Here is a 12,314-nt window from a genome sequence, read left to right as displayed (position 1 = left end):
CAGGACTGCACTGCAGATGGCATTCACAAGGCTGTGAATATCTGAGTATAAATAAATAAAGTCTATCTGATGAGGATCTTCATAATCCTCTTTCTATTCTTGGAAATACTCTATCTGCTATTTGTAGCATGGACTTGTCTGGATTGCATAGGGAATTCATGTCAAACATCTGTGGCATTTTGTATGATCTGTCCTTTAAGGAACTACATTTGCTCCTATAGCCGTGTTTCTCAACCTTAGCAACTTGAAGATGTCTGGACTTCAACTCCCAGAATTCCCCAGCCAGCGAATGCTGGCTGGGGAATTCTGGGAGTTGAAGTCCAGACACCTTCAAGTTGCCAAGGTTGAGAAACACTGCCCTATATTGTGGATCAACAGCTCAACTCGGTTATGAATTGCGGTAGTTCCAGCAATATTTTTTAGTGAAGTGTACATAGATGTACGTATATTTCAGTAAACATTGCCAGCTAAGACAATAATCCAATCTGGGTCGGTCATCCAGGACCAGAGGTTTTGTCTTTCAAGCTCTTGGACTCGGGCTGGAATCTATCTAGTCCAGAGATAAATTCCCTGAGGATGGGCTCCAGCACAAGTCAGAAAGCATGGAAGATAAAACCTCTGGTCCCAGTAACCGACCCAGATTGGATCCTGCAACATTATTCTGGGAAATTTATATTCGCCTTCATTCATAAGAAAATAATATTGTATTTTGGCAAGCCTATCAGGGTTCCAAGTAACACTCCCCAACGAAAGAAGACTCCTAGGCTTGAGGTTCCTCAAAGTTCCATTTTATTAGAGATGTCATATTGGCTCATCTGGGAAAACCCGAATCTGAAAGCTTCCAGGTTTTCCCCACCCAAACGAAAGTTCAAGTCCCTGCCCAGCACCCACGTGTCTATCACACGGTCCAATCAGGCACCGTCCCAACTGGAGAGCCTGCCCAGTCACTCCATTCCAGGTGCAGGGCAAAGTGTCCTTGACTCTCTGAGAAAAGAATGTTATTTAGACTATATATCTCCCGTACTCCATATAATCCCCCCCTCCCAGTTTCCCACAGCAATAAATGTGGCAAGGCTGAAGGCCCAATGCAAAAGATGGCTTCCAGGCCTGATAGAGGCTGTGTCGAAGCGTTTAGGGCAGGTTGTCCCCCAGTGACGTGTAGTCAGGGGAGGGCACAGCCTCACCACCGTCAATCATGAAAAGGAAAAAAAATGTAAACGGGAAAAGGCGAGTGCTGAGGTTAGGCTAGCTAGCTGCTGCCACACCGTGAATGACTGCCTGCTTAAAAAAGCCTCTAAAAAGCGCCCTCTACTATGAGGCAGGAGAACTGCAGGCCTCATCTAGTCTGACATTTTAGGCGCTCGAGCAGAGTTAAGCGAGGGTTAAAAGCCTAAAAAATCCCCAGGTAGTTGAGGCACGCAGTTTTCCTGCCACATAGTAGAGGGTGCGTTTTTTAGAGGCTTCAGCTCTGTCATTCTGTTTAAAGCTGCAGCGTCGCACTCACTCTTCCTCTTCTCTTTCTCCGTTTCTGATGCCCCTCACCCCCGGTTCCACCACAAAACCACGCTCGACTAAACTGCGCCCGACTAAACCGCGTCGCTGACATCATCAACAGGGCGACAACAGCGCAGAGACAGAAGCACGCTGTAAACCTAAAATTAACCCCTAAACCTAACCTCCCTAAACCTAATCCTAAACCTAATCCTAAAACTAACCGTTAACCTAACCCTAAACCTAACCCTTAACCTAACCCTAAAGCTAACCCTAAACCTAACCCTAACCCTTAACCTAACCCTAACCCTAACCCTTAACCTAACCCTAAACCTAACCCTAAACCTAACCCTAAAGCTAACCCTTACCTTAAGTTGAATCGGCTTGCTTTCAAAGCGCTATTTAAAGCGCCCTTCTTTCTCCGCGCTGGCTGTTGTCGCCCTGTTGATGACATCAGCGACGCGGTTTAATCGGGCGCGGCTTAGTCGAGCGTGGTTTTGACGGGTCACGCTCACCCCCACCCCACGCTTCCTCTTTTCCTTCAAATTTCCTTTTTTTTTCTTTTTTCTTTAATAAATGCAATGCTCAGGCATTCTCTCCTCTCCACCGACACCCCACTGACTAAAGCACTTTCTTTCGCCCACCTGTGGTCGTGGCAGCCCGCCTGAGCCTGCGGCAGCCCACCTGAGCTCTACCACGAGCACAGGCGGGCTAAAGAAAGTCACTTTCTTTCACCCGCCTGTGCTCGCGGCAGCCCGCCTGAGCTCTGCTGCGAGCACAGGCGTGTGAAAGAAAGTGCTTTAGTCAGTGGGGTGTCGGGGGAGAGGACTGCCTCACCAGCCATAAACCTCACCGCACGTCACTGGTTGTCCCAATCCCAATGAATGGGCAGTTATTGCAGTTATTGACTGAAGTCGACTGGCAGATCCTAGATTTGTAGTTTATCAGTAAGAATTGTAAAATTAGCTCATTCTTCCTCCTCTCCCTTCTTCTTCTTGTGCCATATCCGTCACTGGATGTTGGTGATCATGGTGGCGATCCTTTTTTATCAACAGCCGCACAAAAAAGTGCAGTTCAGTTTTGTCCAAACCGGTCCCTTAGATTTTGAAGCCATGATGTTCTTCTTCTGCCTGGACCTACTTTGCCCTCAATATTTCCCTGGAGGATTAAGTGAAGGATGCCGTATTTTTCCGGGTGTCGCATCACATGTCCAAAATATTCTAACTTCTGCTTTTTAATGGTTTGGATGATTTCCCTTGGCTTTCCCAGGAGGCTGATTACCTCCTCATTTCTGATTTTGTCAACCCAACTTCTACGTAACAGCCGCCTGTAAATTCCTTCTGCCATACTACTGACAGCTGCTTAGAGGCATCTTTAATCGATTGCATCCATCTTTTAGGCTGGTGTTCTTCAAAGCTGCCATCCTGCAACTTTATTGATTAATCCCAGTTCATCGAAACTATACAGGCATTTAGCAATTTTTCCCAGCCCTTAAACAAAGTTCGCTTCTTTCAAATCAGCCAGGATTAAATGAAAAATATTCTACAACGGACATCTATCATTTATAATCCAACATGCACTCTGGGTGAAGAGTGCATGGAAAGCCATTGTGTCATTTACCCCATTCCGCCACTGGCACTGGACGGACAAAATACCAACACTTCTCTGTAGAACACCCGGCTGTAAATTCACAACTATTAAAACCTGTGGAAGAAGGCTACTGTTCACAAGTGGTTTCCGAACGGTATATGATAAGCCTAAGGGTAAAAATGGAGAATCAACATGATGTCTAAATAGAACCTGAATGATCAGGGGCATTAATGCTCTGAAATAGGACAAAATGATCGTCATCTTTTCATTACTTTGCCAGGCTGAAAAAGTAGGGCAGGAATGGCTAAATTCATCCTCTACGATTCTTCCTACAGCATAACACAGCATCTATTTTTGGAACTTCAGAGAAATGGGCTATTTTGCCTCTTAGGAACAATGATGATGATTTGAAAGCTGTTCTTGCCCGTCCCTTATTACTAATGAGTTGGTTTCAAATTTCCTTTGGTTGCATCTCTACCAATTTGAGCCAAAAGCTCATACTCAAGAGTTTTCCACCTAATGCAATGTTATTCTTTACATATAAATGCATCTTAAAGGATAATTTAAGATGATCATAAAAGAGGTATATTTGACAATCAGATGCACCTGTGGGCTGGGCAAGAGTCCCCCAACTTTTCCAGTTTTGAGGACCGGTGAAAGGTTGGGCAAAAGGGGACAGTTCCTCGTGAGCGGCCGGCAAGGGCGCATGCGGCTCCATTTGCGTGAGCGGCGAGCACAGACGGCTTCCGTTCACACAAATGGATCGTGCGTGCAATTGCTTGCCCACTGCTCATGCAAGTGGAGAAGCACATGGGCACTCAAGCACTTTCCGCGGTCCAATTGCAAACAATTAATGGTGGTTTGGGATCTGTTAGTTAGTGTTGTGCCCGCCAGTGGCCAACGGAGCTAGCAGCAGATTCGGACAGTGAGGAGGTTGGGGAAGAACATGGGCCAGTCCTGAAGTCTGGGGAAGGCTCTGATGAGGGCTCTGTGTCGGAGGCAGAGAGGGGGCCAGGGCCGTATGCCAGTTATCAGCTGCCTTCGGAGTCGGACATCAGTGATGCAGAAGAACAGCTGGGAGCCAGTTCCCAGTGTGCGCAAGCACAGAGTTGCCAGACAAAGGAAACAGCTAAATAACAGGGGTCAACTTGGGAGTAAGGCCACAGGTGGATGATGAATGGCTCCTCCCAGAGGAAATAAAAGAGGAGTGAAAGGGAAGTGGAGTTTTCAGGAGACAATTAGGTCGTTTAATTGGTTCATGACTCTCCGAGACTCCTAGCCAAGTTTTGCAGATATCAGCCTGGTAGCTCTCCAAGCCAGATAAGGTCTGTGACTGTAAATCCTCCCTTGAAAGACTTTGCTGGATGTAAATGAGCAGAATTCACAGTAAATTAATAAGAGGGTTTTTTGTCGGGACAAGGAGCTTGCTTCATGATCTTGGGAAGCCTAGGTCAGAACGGCTAGGGGATTAAATGAGACAGAGCCAAGAAAAAGTCTTAATAAAATTAATTAAGTGCAGTTAATGCAGTTAATAAGAATTTCTTTCTTTTGCATTACAACATTGCAACTTAATGGCAGCCCTGGGAATGGCTTCCAAGGGCCACATGAAGTCCAGCAGACTTAAGATTCGTCATTGTGGTTCTAAGTGTCTCCTCTGGGCTGAACAGAGACCAGGAAGAATAAAAAGTCAACATGGCGGCCATCCCTGTGTGGATAATGATCATTTTTCAGTTTCATTTCCATAATTTACCATAAGGCTGATGCAGAGAACATCTACCTGTTGGAGATGAAGAATGCAAATATCCATGGCACACCTAATAAAACATGAGCCGCGTTGGCGCAGTGGTGAGAGTGCAGTACTGCAGGCTACTTCTTCTGGGTGCCTGCAATTTGGCAGATCAAATCTCACCAGGTTCAAGGTTGACTCAGCCTCCCAATCTTCCGAGGTGGGTAAAATGAGGACCCAGATTGTTGGGGGCAAGAGGCTGACTCTGTAAACCGCTTAGAGAGAGCTGTAAAGCACTGTGAAGCGGTACATAAGTCTAACTGCCATTGCTAATGGCACCACTTTTAATAGCTTCACCACTTTGGGTTCTGTGTGAATTTTGAAGGATCCAAGAAGGTGGGAAGAAAAGAATTTGCAAATCAAGAGGGTGGGTTTCTGTTTTTCTCTCATATCTTTTCCCTTCCATTAAAATATTCAAAGTCTTCCCACTTTCCCCCTACCGTAAACTGCTACAACAATCTCTCCAGAAAAACAGGACAGAAAACAGGGGGGAAAAAATCAGGTGCTAAGAAATGAAGTGAAATCACATACGTTTACATTCCTATATAACTCCAGGATATATTAACATGGCACTCACTCTGAGAGGCATAAAGATCCTCTGTTGCCTTATTTTCATGTCCCTCAAACTCTCGGCTGGCCAGTTGCCTATTTGCAGTCTCCAGTCGGTCTGCACAGGAAGGAGAAAGATTTTAAGAATAAAATATATCAATGTGTGTATTGCCCTGAATGCTTGAACGGTAAGAGGCAGGCTAACAAGTGTGACATAAAAAAACTTTTAAAAAGAGAGATTCGGAGGGAGAGAGAAACTAAATAGCAACGAGGTCAGGCGAGAGAATAAGGAAGAATGATGTAAGTCAAGGGTAGAGGGACTCTTCGGGAGAATTGCAGCCTAGCTCCGTGATGGCTAAACTATGGCACACATGCCACAGGTGGCACTTGGAGCCCTCTTTCTCTCTCTGTCACCCCAGCTCAGCTCCACTGCGCACACGCCTCCCTCTGGCCAGCTGATTTTTGGGTCCCTGCTCCACATGCACAGAGTATGGAGTGCATGCGGGAGACGTGTGCATGTGTGGGGGGCATGCCCCCAAATCCCATTTTTGGTCCCAGGAGGCTTCAGGGAGGCCTGCTGGGCCCCAAATCATGGGGGGGCACACATGCGCGGGAGGGCAGGGCGCACGGGGAGGGGGGTTGTTCACGTATTGCATTATGGGTGTCCCCCACATCCCGTTTTTGGTCCCAGGAGGCTTCAGAGAGGCCAGCTAGGCCCAAAACAGGGTGGTGGAGGCACGCACATGTGCGGGAGGGGGGGATGCACGGGGGGGGGGGGGGTTGTCGTGCACGCATTGCACTAGGAGTTTATAGGTTTATAGGTTTATTGGGATTTATATGCCGCCCTTTTCCCTGAGGGGACTGTCGTCACTTCCCTGAGGAGTGTCGTGCTTTTGGCATGCGGCAGCAAAAAGGTTAGCCATCACGGGCCTGGCTTAATTTTCTCCAACCCACATCAAGGAGTGTTTGTGGGGGGAAGGTTGGTTCAGTTCCTAACTTTGGCGTCTTCTGCGAGCTAAAAGATTCTTTCTGCTTATAAATAGCATTGGGCTCCCAAAAATCTTTACGGCAGAGAATTTCCTATTTCTGTCATGTCCACTCCAGGGACTCGTCACCTTGTTACGACTAAGCCAGATCTTGCGGGGAGCACAAAAAGGGGAACCAAGGAATCTATACCGATCCCCTCTTCTTTGAAATGGTTGTAGAGGAAAAAAATAAAAGTAGCCATGGCCGAGTAAAGCTGTGGCCAATCGTTTATGCTGTTGCTAGTCAAATAAGAGAGAGAAATTCCAAATCCCGTCAGACAACGACTTATTTTAGCATCAGCCTAAAATGCACAACTTTGTGAGCAAATTTTTTCTGTCTCTCTCCAGACTGCGAGACCAGTTATAAGAAGTCAGATTCAGATGGCAGGGGAAACTTTCCAAGCGTAAGAGCAGGTTGTCTATGAAACCATTTATCCAGAGAGATGGTGGGCTCCCTTCCTTGGCTATAGCCGCCCGGAGTCCTCCGGGGTTGGACGGCCTATAAATCGATTTAATAAATAAATAAATAAATAAATAAATAAATAAATAATAAATAAATAAATAAATATACAGGTAGTCCTTGACTTACGACCACAATTGAGCCCCAAATTTCCATTGTTATGAGACATTTGTTAGATGAATTTTGCCCCGTTTTACGACCTTTCCTGCCTCCGTTGTTAAGTGAACCACTGCAGTTGATAAGTTAGAAACCCGGTTGTTAAGCGAATCTGGCTTCCCCATTGACTTTGCTTGTCAGCAGATTGCAAAAGATGACTTACATGAGTCTGTGACACAGCAACGGTCATAAGTACGAACCAGCTGCCAAGCATCTGAATTTTGATCACATGATCTTTTGATCACATGATGCTGAAAAGGTTGTAACTGTGAAAAGCTTTTTTCAATGCCATTGTAACTTTGAACGGTCACTAAATGAATTTGTAAATAGAGGATAGGGACACGGTGGCTCAGTGGCTAAGATGCTGAGCTTGTCGATCAGAAAGGTCGGTAGTTCGGATCCCTAGTGCCACATAATGGAGTGAGCTCCCATTACTTGTCCCATCTTCTGCCAACCTAGCAGTTCGAAAGCATGTAAAAATGCAAGTCAAAAAATAGGAACCAACTTTGGTGGGAAGGGAACAGCGTTCCGTGCGCCTTCAGCATTTAGTCATGCCGGCCACATGACCACGGAGGCATCTTTGGACAGTGCTGGTTCTTCGGCTTTGAAACTGAGTTGGGAACGACTGGCACATATGTGCAAGTGGAACCTTTACCTTTAAATAGGGGATTACTTGTATTCAACTAAAGGCCAGGCATATAGTTGTTTGTGAATGTTATAATATGGATTCTAGCTCTGAGCAGGGGATTTATATTGGCATCAATATAAATGCCCCCTCATACACTTTGATTTTCATTCCTGGAGAACTTCAATAATTCTGGCTTCCCCTAAAACCAAGGGTCTCCAAATTTGGCAACTTTAAGACCTGTGGACTTCAACTCCCAGAATTCCTCAGCTAGCCATACTGGCTGGGGAATTTTGGGAGTTAAAGTCCACAAGTCTTAAAGTTGCCAGGTTTTGAGAACCCCTGACCTAAACCATAACTAGTGTTAGCCACAAGTTTTTCTTTGGAGACAATAACACTGGTATATAATTAACTGAAAGCAGAAGCCATCTAGGTTCATGTTTGGGAAAGCAATGATAAATGGGACCATTTAGTCGATATCTGCAACCTGGCCCAGGCAATCTTATCCATAATAATTTTCTAAAAGTCATGAATAGGGTATAATTTGTCTAGCCTCTAGCCTGCCAAAATAGAAGAGAACATGATAGCTTAAAAGGTAAAGGTCCCCCTCGTACATATGTGCTAGACGTTCCCGACTCTAGGGGGCGGTGCTCATCTCCGTTTCTAAGCCGAAGAGCCAGCACTGTCCAAAGATGTTTCAGTGGTCATGTGGTTGGCATAACTAAATGCCGAAGGCACACGGAACACTGTTCCCTTCCCACCAAGGGCGGTCCCTATTTTTCTACTTGCATTTTTACATGCTTTCGAACTGCTAGGTTGGCAGAAGATGGGACAAGTAATGTGAGCTCACTCCATCAAGATGAAGAGCGAGAGGAGGAATTCTGGGAGTTGAAGTCCACAAGTCTTAAAGCTGTCAGGTTTGAACACCCCTGAGTTTTTTTTTCTAAAGGGTTAGGGGTGCAAGGATCTTGTAACTTGACAGCTTTAAGACTTGCATGCTTCAAATGCCAGAGTTCCTGAGGCAACATGACTGGAGGAGGAATTCTGGGAGTTGAAGCCCACAAGTCTTAAAGCTGTCAGGTTTGAACACCCCTGGGGTTTTTTTCCCTAAAGGATTAGGGGTGCAAGGATCTTGTAACTTGACAGCTTTAAGACTTGCATGCTTCAAATGCCAGAGTTTCTGAGCCAACATTTTGGTTGCTAAGCAGGAGTGTTGTTAAGTGATACTGATATTATATAACACTTAATTAAGTGGGTATCTTGAATAAAAATAACTTTGAGTTTCAAATAATATTGATTTTGTTGTTGTCTTAGGTGACATCTGTGAAAAAAATTCATGTGCTCAAGCATGAAAATGTGCTGCTCAAAAAATATACTTTTCTGCTCACACTGAAAAAAAAAATAGAGGGAACATTGACCAGAATGTAAGAGTAGTAAAAAAAAGTGGAAAACATGAATTAAGAAATGAAAGAAAATGATACAAAAGTAATGGAAGAAGTTCATTGTGGTGGTTTGATCATAGAGTTTGATCACAGAAATCACAAAAGAGAGGAGGGAAGAGGAGACAAAGGAGAAGGAAGAGGAGGAGGAGGAGAAGGAAGAGGAGGAGGAGGAAGAGTAGGAGAAGAGGAGAAGGAGGAGAAGAAGGAAGTGTAGGAGGAGGAACAGGAGGAGGAGCAGGAGGAGGAAGTGTAAGAGGAGGAGCAGGAGGAGGAAGAGGAGAAGGAAGAGGAGGAGGAGAAGGAAGTGTAGAAGGAGGAGCAGGAGGAGGAAGAGGAGAGAAAAAGAAGGAAGAGGAGGAGGAGAAGGAAAACGAGGAGGAGAAGGAGAAGAAGGAAGAGGAGAAGGGGGAGGAGGAAGAGGAGGAGGAGGAAGAGGAAGAGGAGAAGGAGGCATACCGTGCAAGTCCCTGTTGAAATCATGGAGTCTTCTGATTTCACCTTCAAGTTTGTTTCGCATCGCCTTGTCTAGTGACTCTCTCTTGGTGGTGATTTTCACAAGGTCCTCATAAGCTTCTGAAATCCTCTGAATTTCCATTTCGAACTAGGATAAAGGAGAAATTGATATCCAGTAAAAGGTGGGTAGGATGCATGTCAACCATTTGCAAATTTTATACAGTAAAAAAAAGAAAAGAAATCCTGTCAGCCCTGTACCATTTCTGTGACTTTGCAAAAAGAACTCCTTTACAATCATGTCCAAATGGGACTCCTTCCACAAACATTAAAAAGTCCAAATAATGCTGATCAACCAACCTCGGAAAGATGGAAGGCTGAGTCAACCTTGAGCTGGTCAGAATCAAATGGCCAAACTGCTGGCAGCTGGCAATCAGCAGGAGTAGCCTGCAGTACTCCATTCTAACCACTGCGCCACCACGACTCTTCAATAATAAATGTAATAATTAAATAAACAAATATAAAAGCTTTGATTGAGCAAAACTATGATGGATGACAGAGATTGTGATCTCTTCTATCGAGTTTTACACAACATCACTTATCCCAAAAAGGAATAACATGATAGCTATGGGTCAGTGGGTGTACCAGGTTACTATAGCATGATGTGTGAATCCAACTTTTGCAATTTGTGAATTGTAGTTTATGGCTGGAGTGAGCCATCTTAAGGGTAATCTGGAGTCCCAATTAACTTTTTTGATTATTTTATTTTATTATATTATTTATTTTATTTTATTATTTATTCTATTTTATTATTTTATTTTATTATTTTAGGGACGTGGTGGCTCAGTGGCTAAGACGCTGAGCTTGTCGAAAAGAAAGGTCAGCAGTTTGGCGGTTCGAATCCTTAGTAGAGGAGCATATAAGCTGGAGCATATGCACCAAAGACAAATTCCTTGTGTGTCCAATCACACTTGGCCAATAAAGAATTCTATTCCATTCCATTCCAGTATAGGTCTCCCGCGTGAGCAGGGGGTTGGACTAGATGACCTCCAAGGTACCTTCCAACTCTGTTACTGTTAAACTTGTCCCAGCTTCTGCCAACCTAGCAGTTCGAAAGCACATAACAAATGCAAGTAGAAAAAAATTGTTTTATTTATTGTTTTGACTGGGACAAGGATGCAAACAGAAGCCAGGCGGTTCTAATAGGAGATGAATATCTTCAGAACCCCGCTCAGCAGAATGATCAACTAACTCTTAAATATATAACAAGAGCAACTTACTAGATTTGGAAGAAGAAGAAATGATCCTCCATCTCTGCCAGGAGACCACTAAGGTCAGAATCTAGAGCTACTTCATGATAGCCCCTTTTCCAAACCAAGAATGCATCGCTGTCTCAATCGATTATGCATGGACCACTTGCTAAAAGCTTAATTAAGTTGCTATGTCGAGAGACGTATGCTCTGAACTTTTTGGGGTGGGGGAAACTCTACTCTTTTATATGTGAAAATGTACAAAATTGGACCACTTCCCAGGAAGTTAAAAGGGCAGCAGTCCAGGCGACAAAGCCAAAGCCTCCCAAAAGCTGGTTCAGGGCAGAACATTCTGGGAACCCCTTTTTGTGGCCTACGAGAAAACCACGGCTGGATAAATGCTCTGTGTCCGCGGAGAATTTGGCAAGCATTAGAAGCAGGCTGACAGGAGGGTGACTGAGGCGTTACAAAACGACATTGCAGACATTCACTCTGAACGCTGGTATCCCTCAGGCAACTGCAATAATATTGTTCCCTTATAAAGGACTGGGAATAATTTCAGAGCGCTATTCTATGATAAATACCGTATTTTTCGGAGTATAAGACGCACCAGAATATACGATACATCAAGATTTTGAAGAGGTAATTTAAAAAAAAAAAAATTGTACTCTGCAGACCTCCCAAACCCTCAACACGCCTCTTTTGTGAAAAATGGGGCATGCAGAGAGTTTGAGAAACCTGCAAAGTGTTCCTGCGGGGGTGGGGGGGCAAAAACAAGCAAAATACAGGCCATTTTTTTGCAAAAAAAGGGTTTGTTTTTTGCCATAAAAGGGGCATGCATAGCCCTTAGGAGGCTTGTAGAGTGCTCCTAGGGGCTGGGGAGGGCAAAAACAAACAAAAAACGGCCCATTTTCTCCTCATTTCTGTCCTCCTCAGCCCACAGGAGCACTTTGCAGGTGTCCTAATAGCTGTGCACATCCATTTTTGCAAAGGGGTGGGGTTTCGGGAGGCAAAAAAATGCTGTATTCGGTGTATGAGACACACCCAGATTTTCACTTCTTTACCTCCAAGCCACATGAGCGCCTGTTTGCCACCGCCTGGCTCACACGGCTTGGCACCTTCAAAATGCCAGTGAATGGCGTTCTGCATGGCTGGAGAGGGGGGTTGCGCAAGGATCTGTTCCGCTCCCACTTGCGCGGCTCCCAGCCTCATGATGTCCTGGCCCACCTCTCCCTGCAGAGCCAGGACACCTCCGTTGTTGTGGGTCAGCTGCCGGCAGAGCATACTCCCAGAGCGTACAACCATAGATCGTACGCCCAGAGCAGCCACTGGCCAGAGCCGAGGTGGCGCAGTGGTTAAATGCAGCACTGCAGGTTACTTCAGCTGACTGCAGTTCAGCAGTTCGGCTGTTCAAATCCCACCAGGCTCAAGGTTGACTCAGCCTTCCATCCTTCCGAGGTGGGTAAAATGAGGACCCGGATTCTTGTTGG

General features: G+C 45.2%; 1 protein-coding gene across 2 annotated transcripts in view; it reads right to left on the bottom strand.

Moving 5' to 3' along the window:
• The window catches only part of AMOTL1 (angiomotin like 1), a 155,653-nt gene that overhangs the window by 118,776 nt on the left and 24,563 nt on the right, over positions 1-12,314 (bottom strand). For both annotated transcript variants that reach the window (XM_032219309.1, XM_032219307.1), the window contains exons 5-6: positions 9,581-9,725; positions 5,445-5,534 (exon numbers count right to left, since the gene is read on the bottom strand). In XM_032219309.1, coding sequence (XP_032075200.1) covers positions 5,445-5,534; positions 9,581-9,725 — 235 coding nt within the window. The remainder of the gene's footprint in view (positions 1-5,444; positions 5,535-9,580; positions 9,726-12,314) is intronic.

The sequence above is a fragment of the Thamnophis elegans genome, chromosome 6, assembly GCF_009769535.1.
Source record: "Thamnophis elegans isolate rThaEle1 chromosome 6, rThaEle1.pri, whole genome shotgun sequence".
NCBI classification, from domain to species: Eukaryota; Metazoa; Chordata; class Lepidosauria; order Squamata; family Colubridae; genus Thamnophis; species Thamnophis elegans.
Note: the sequence above shows the minus strand (reverse complement) of the source record. Positions and strands in the feature narration are given on the sequence as shown.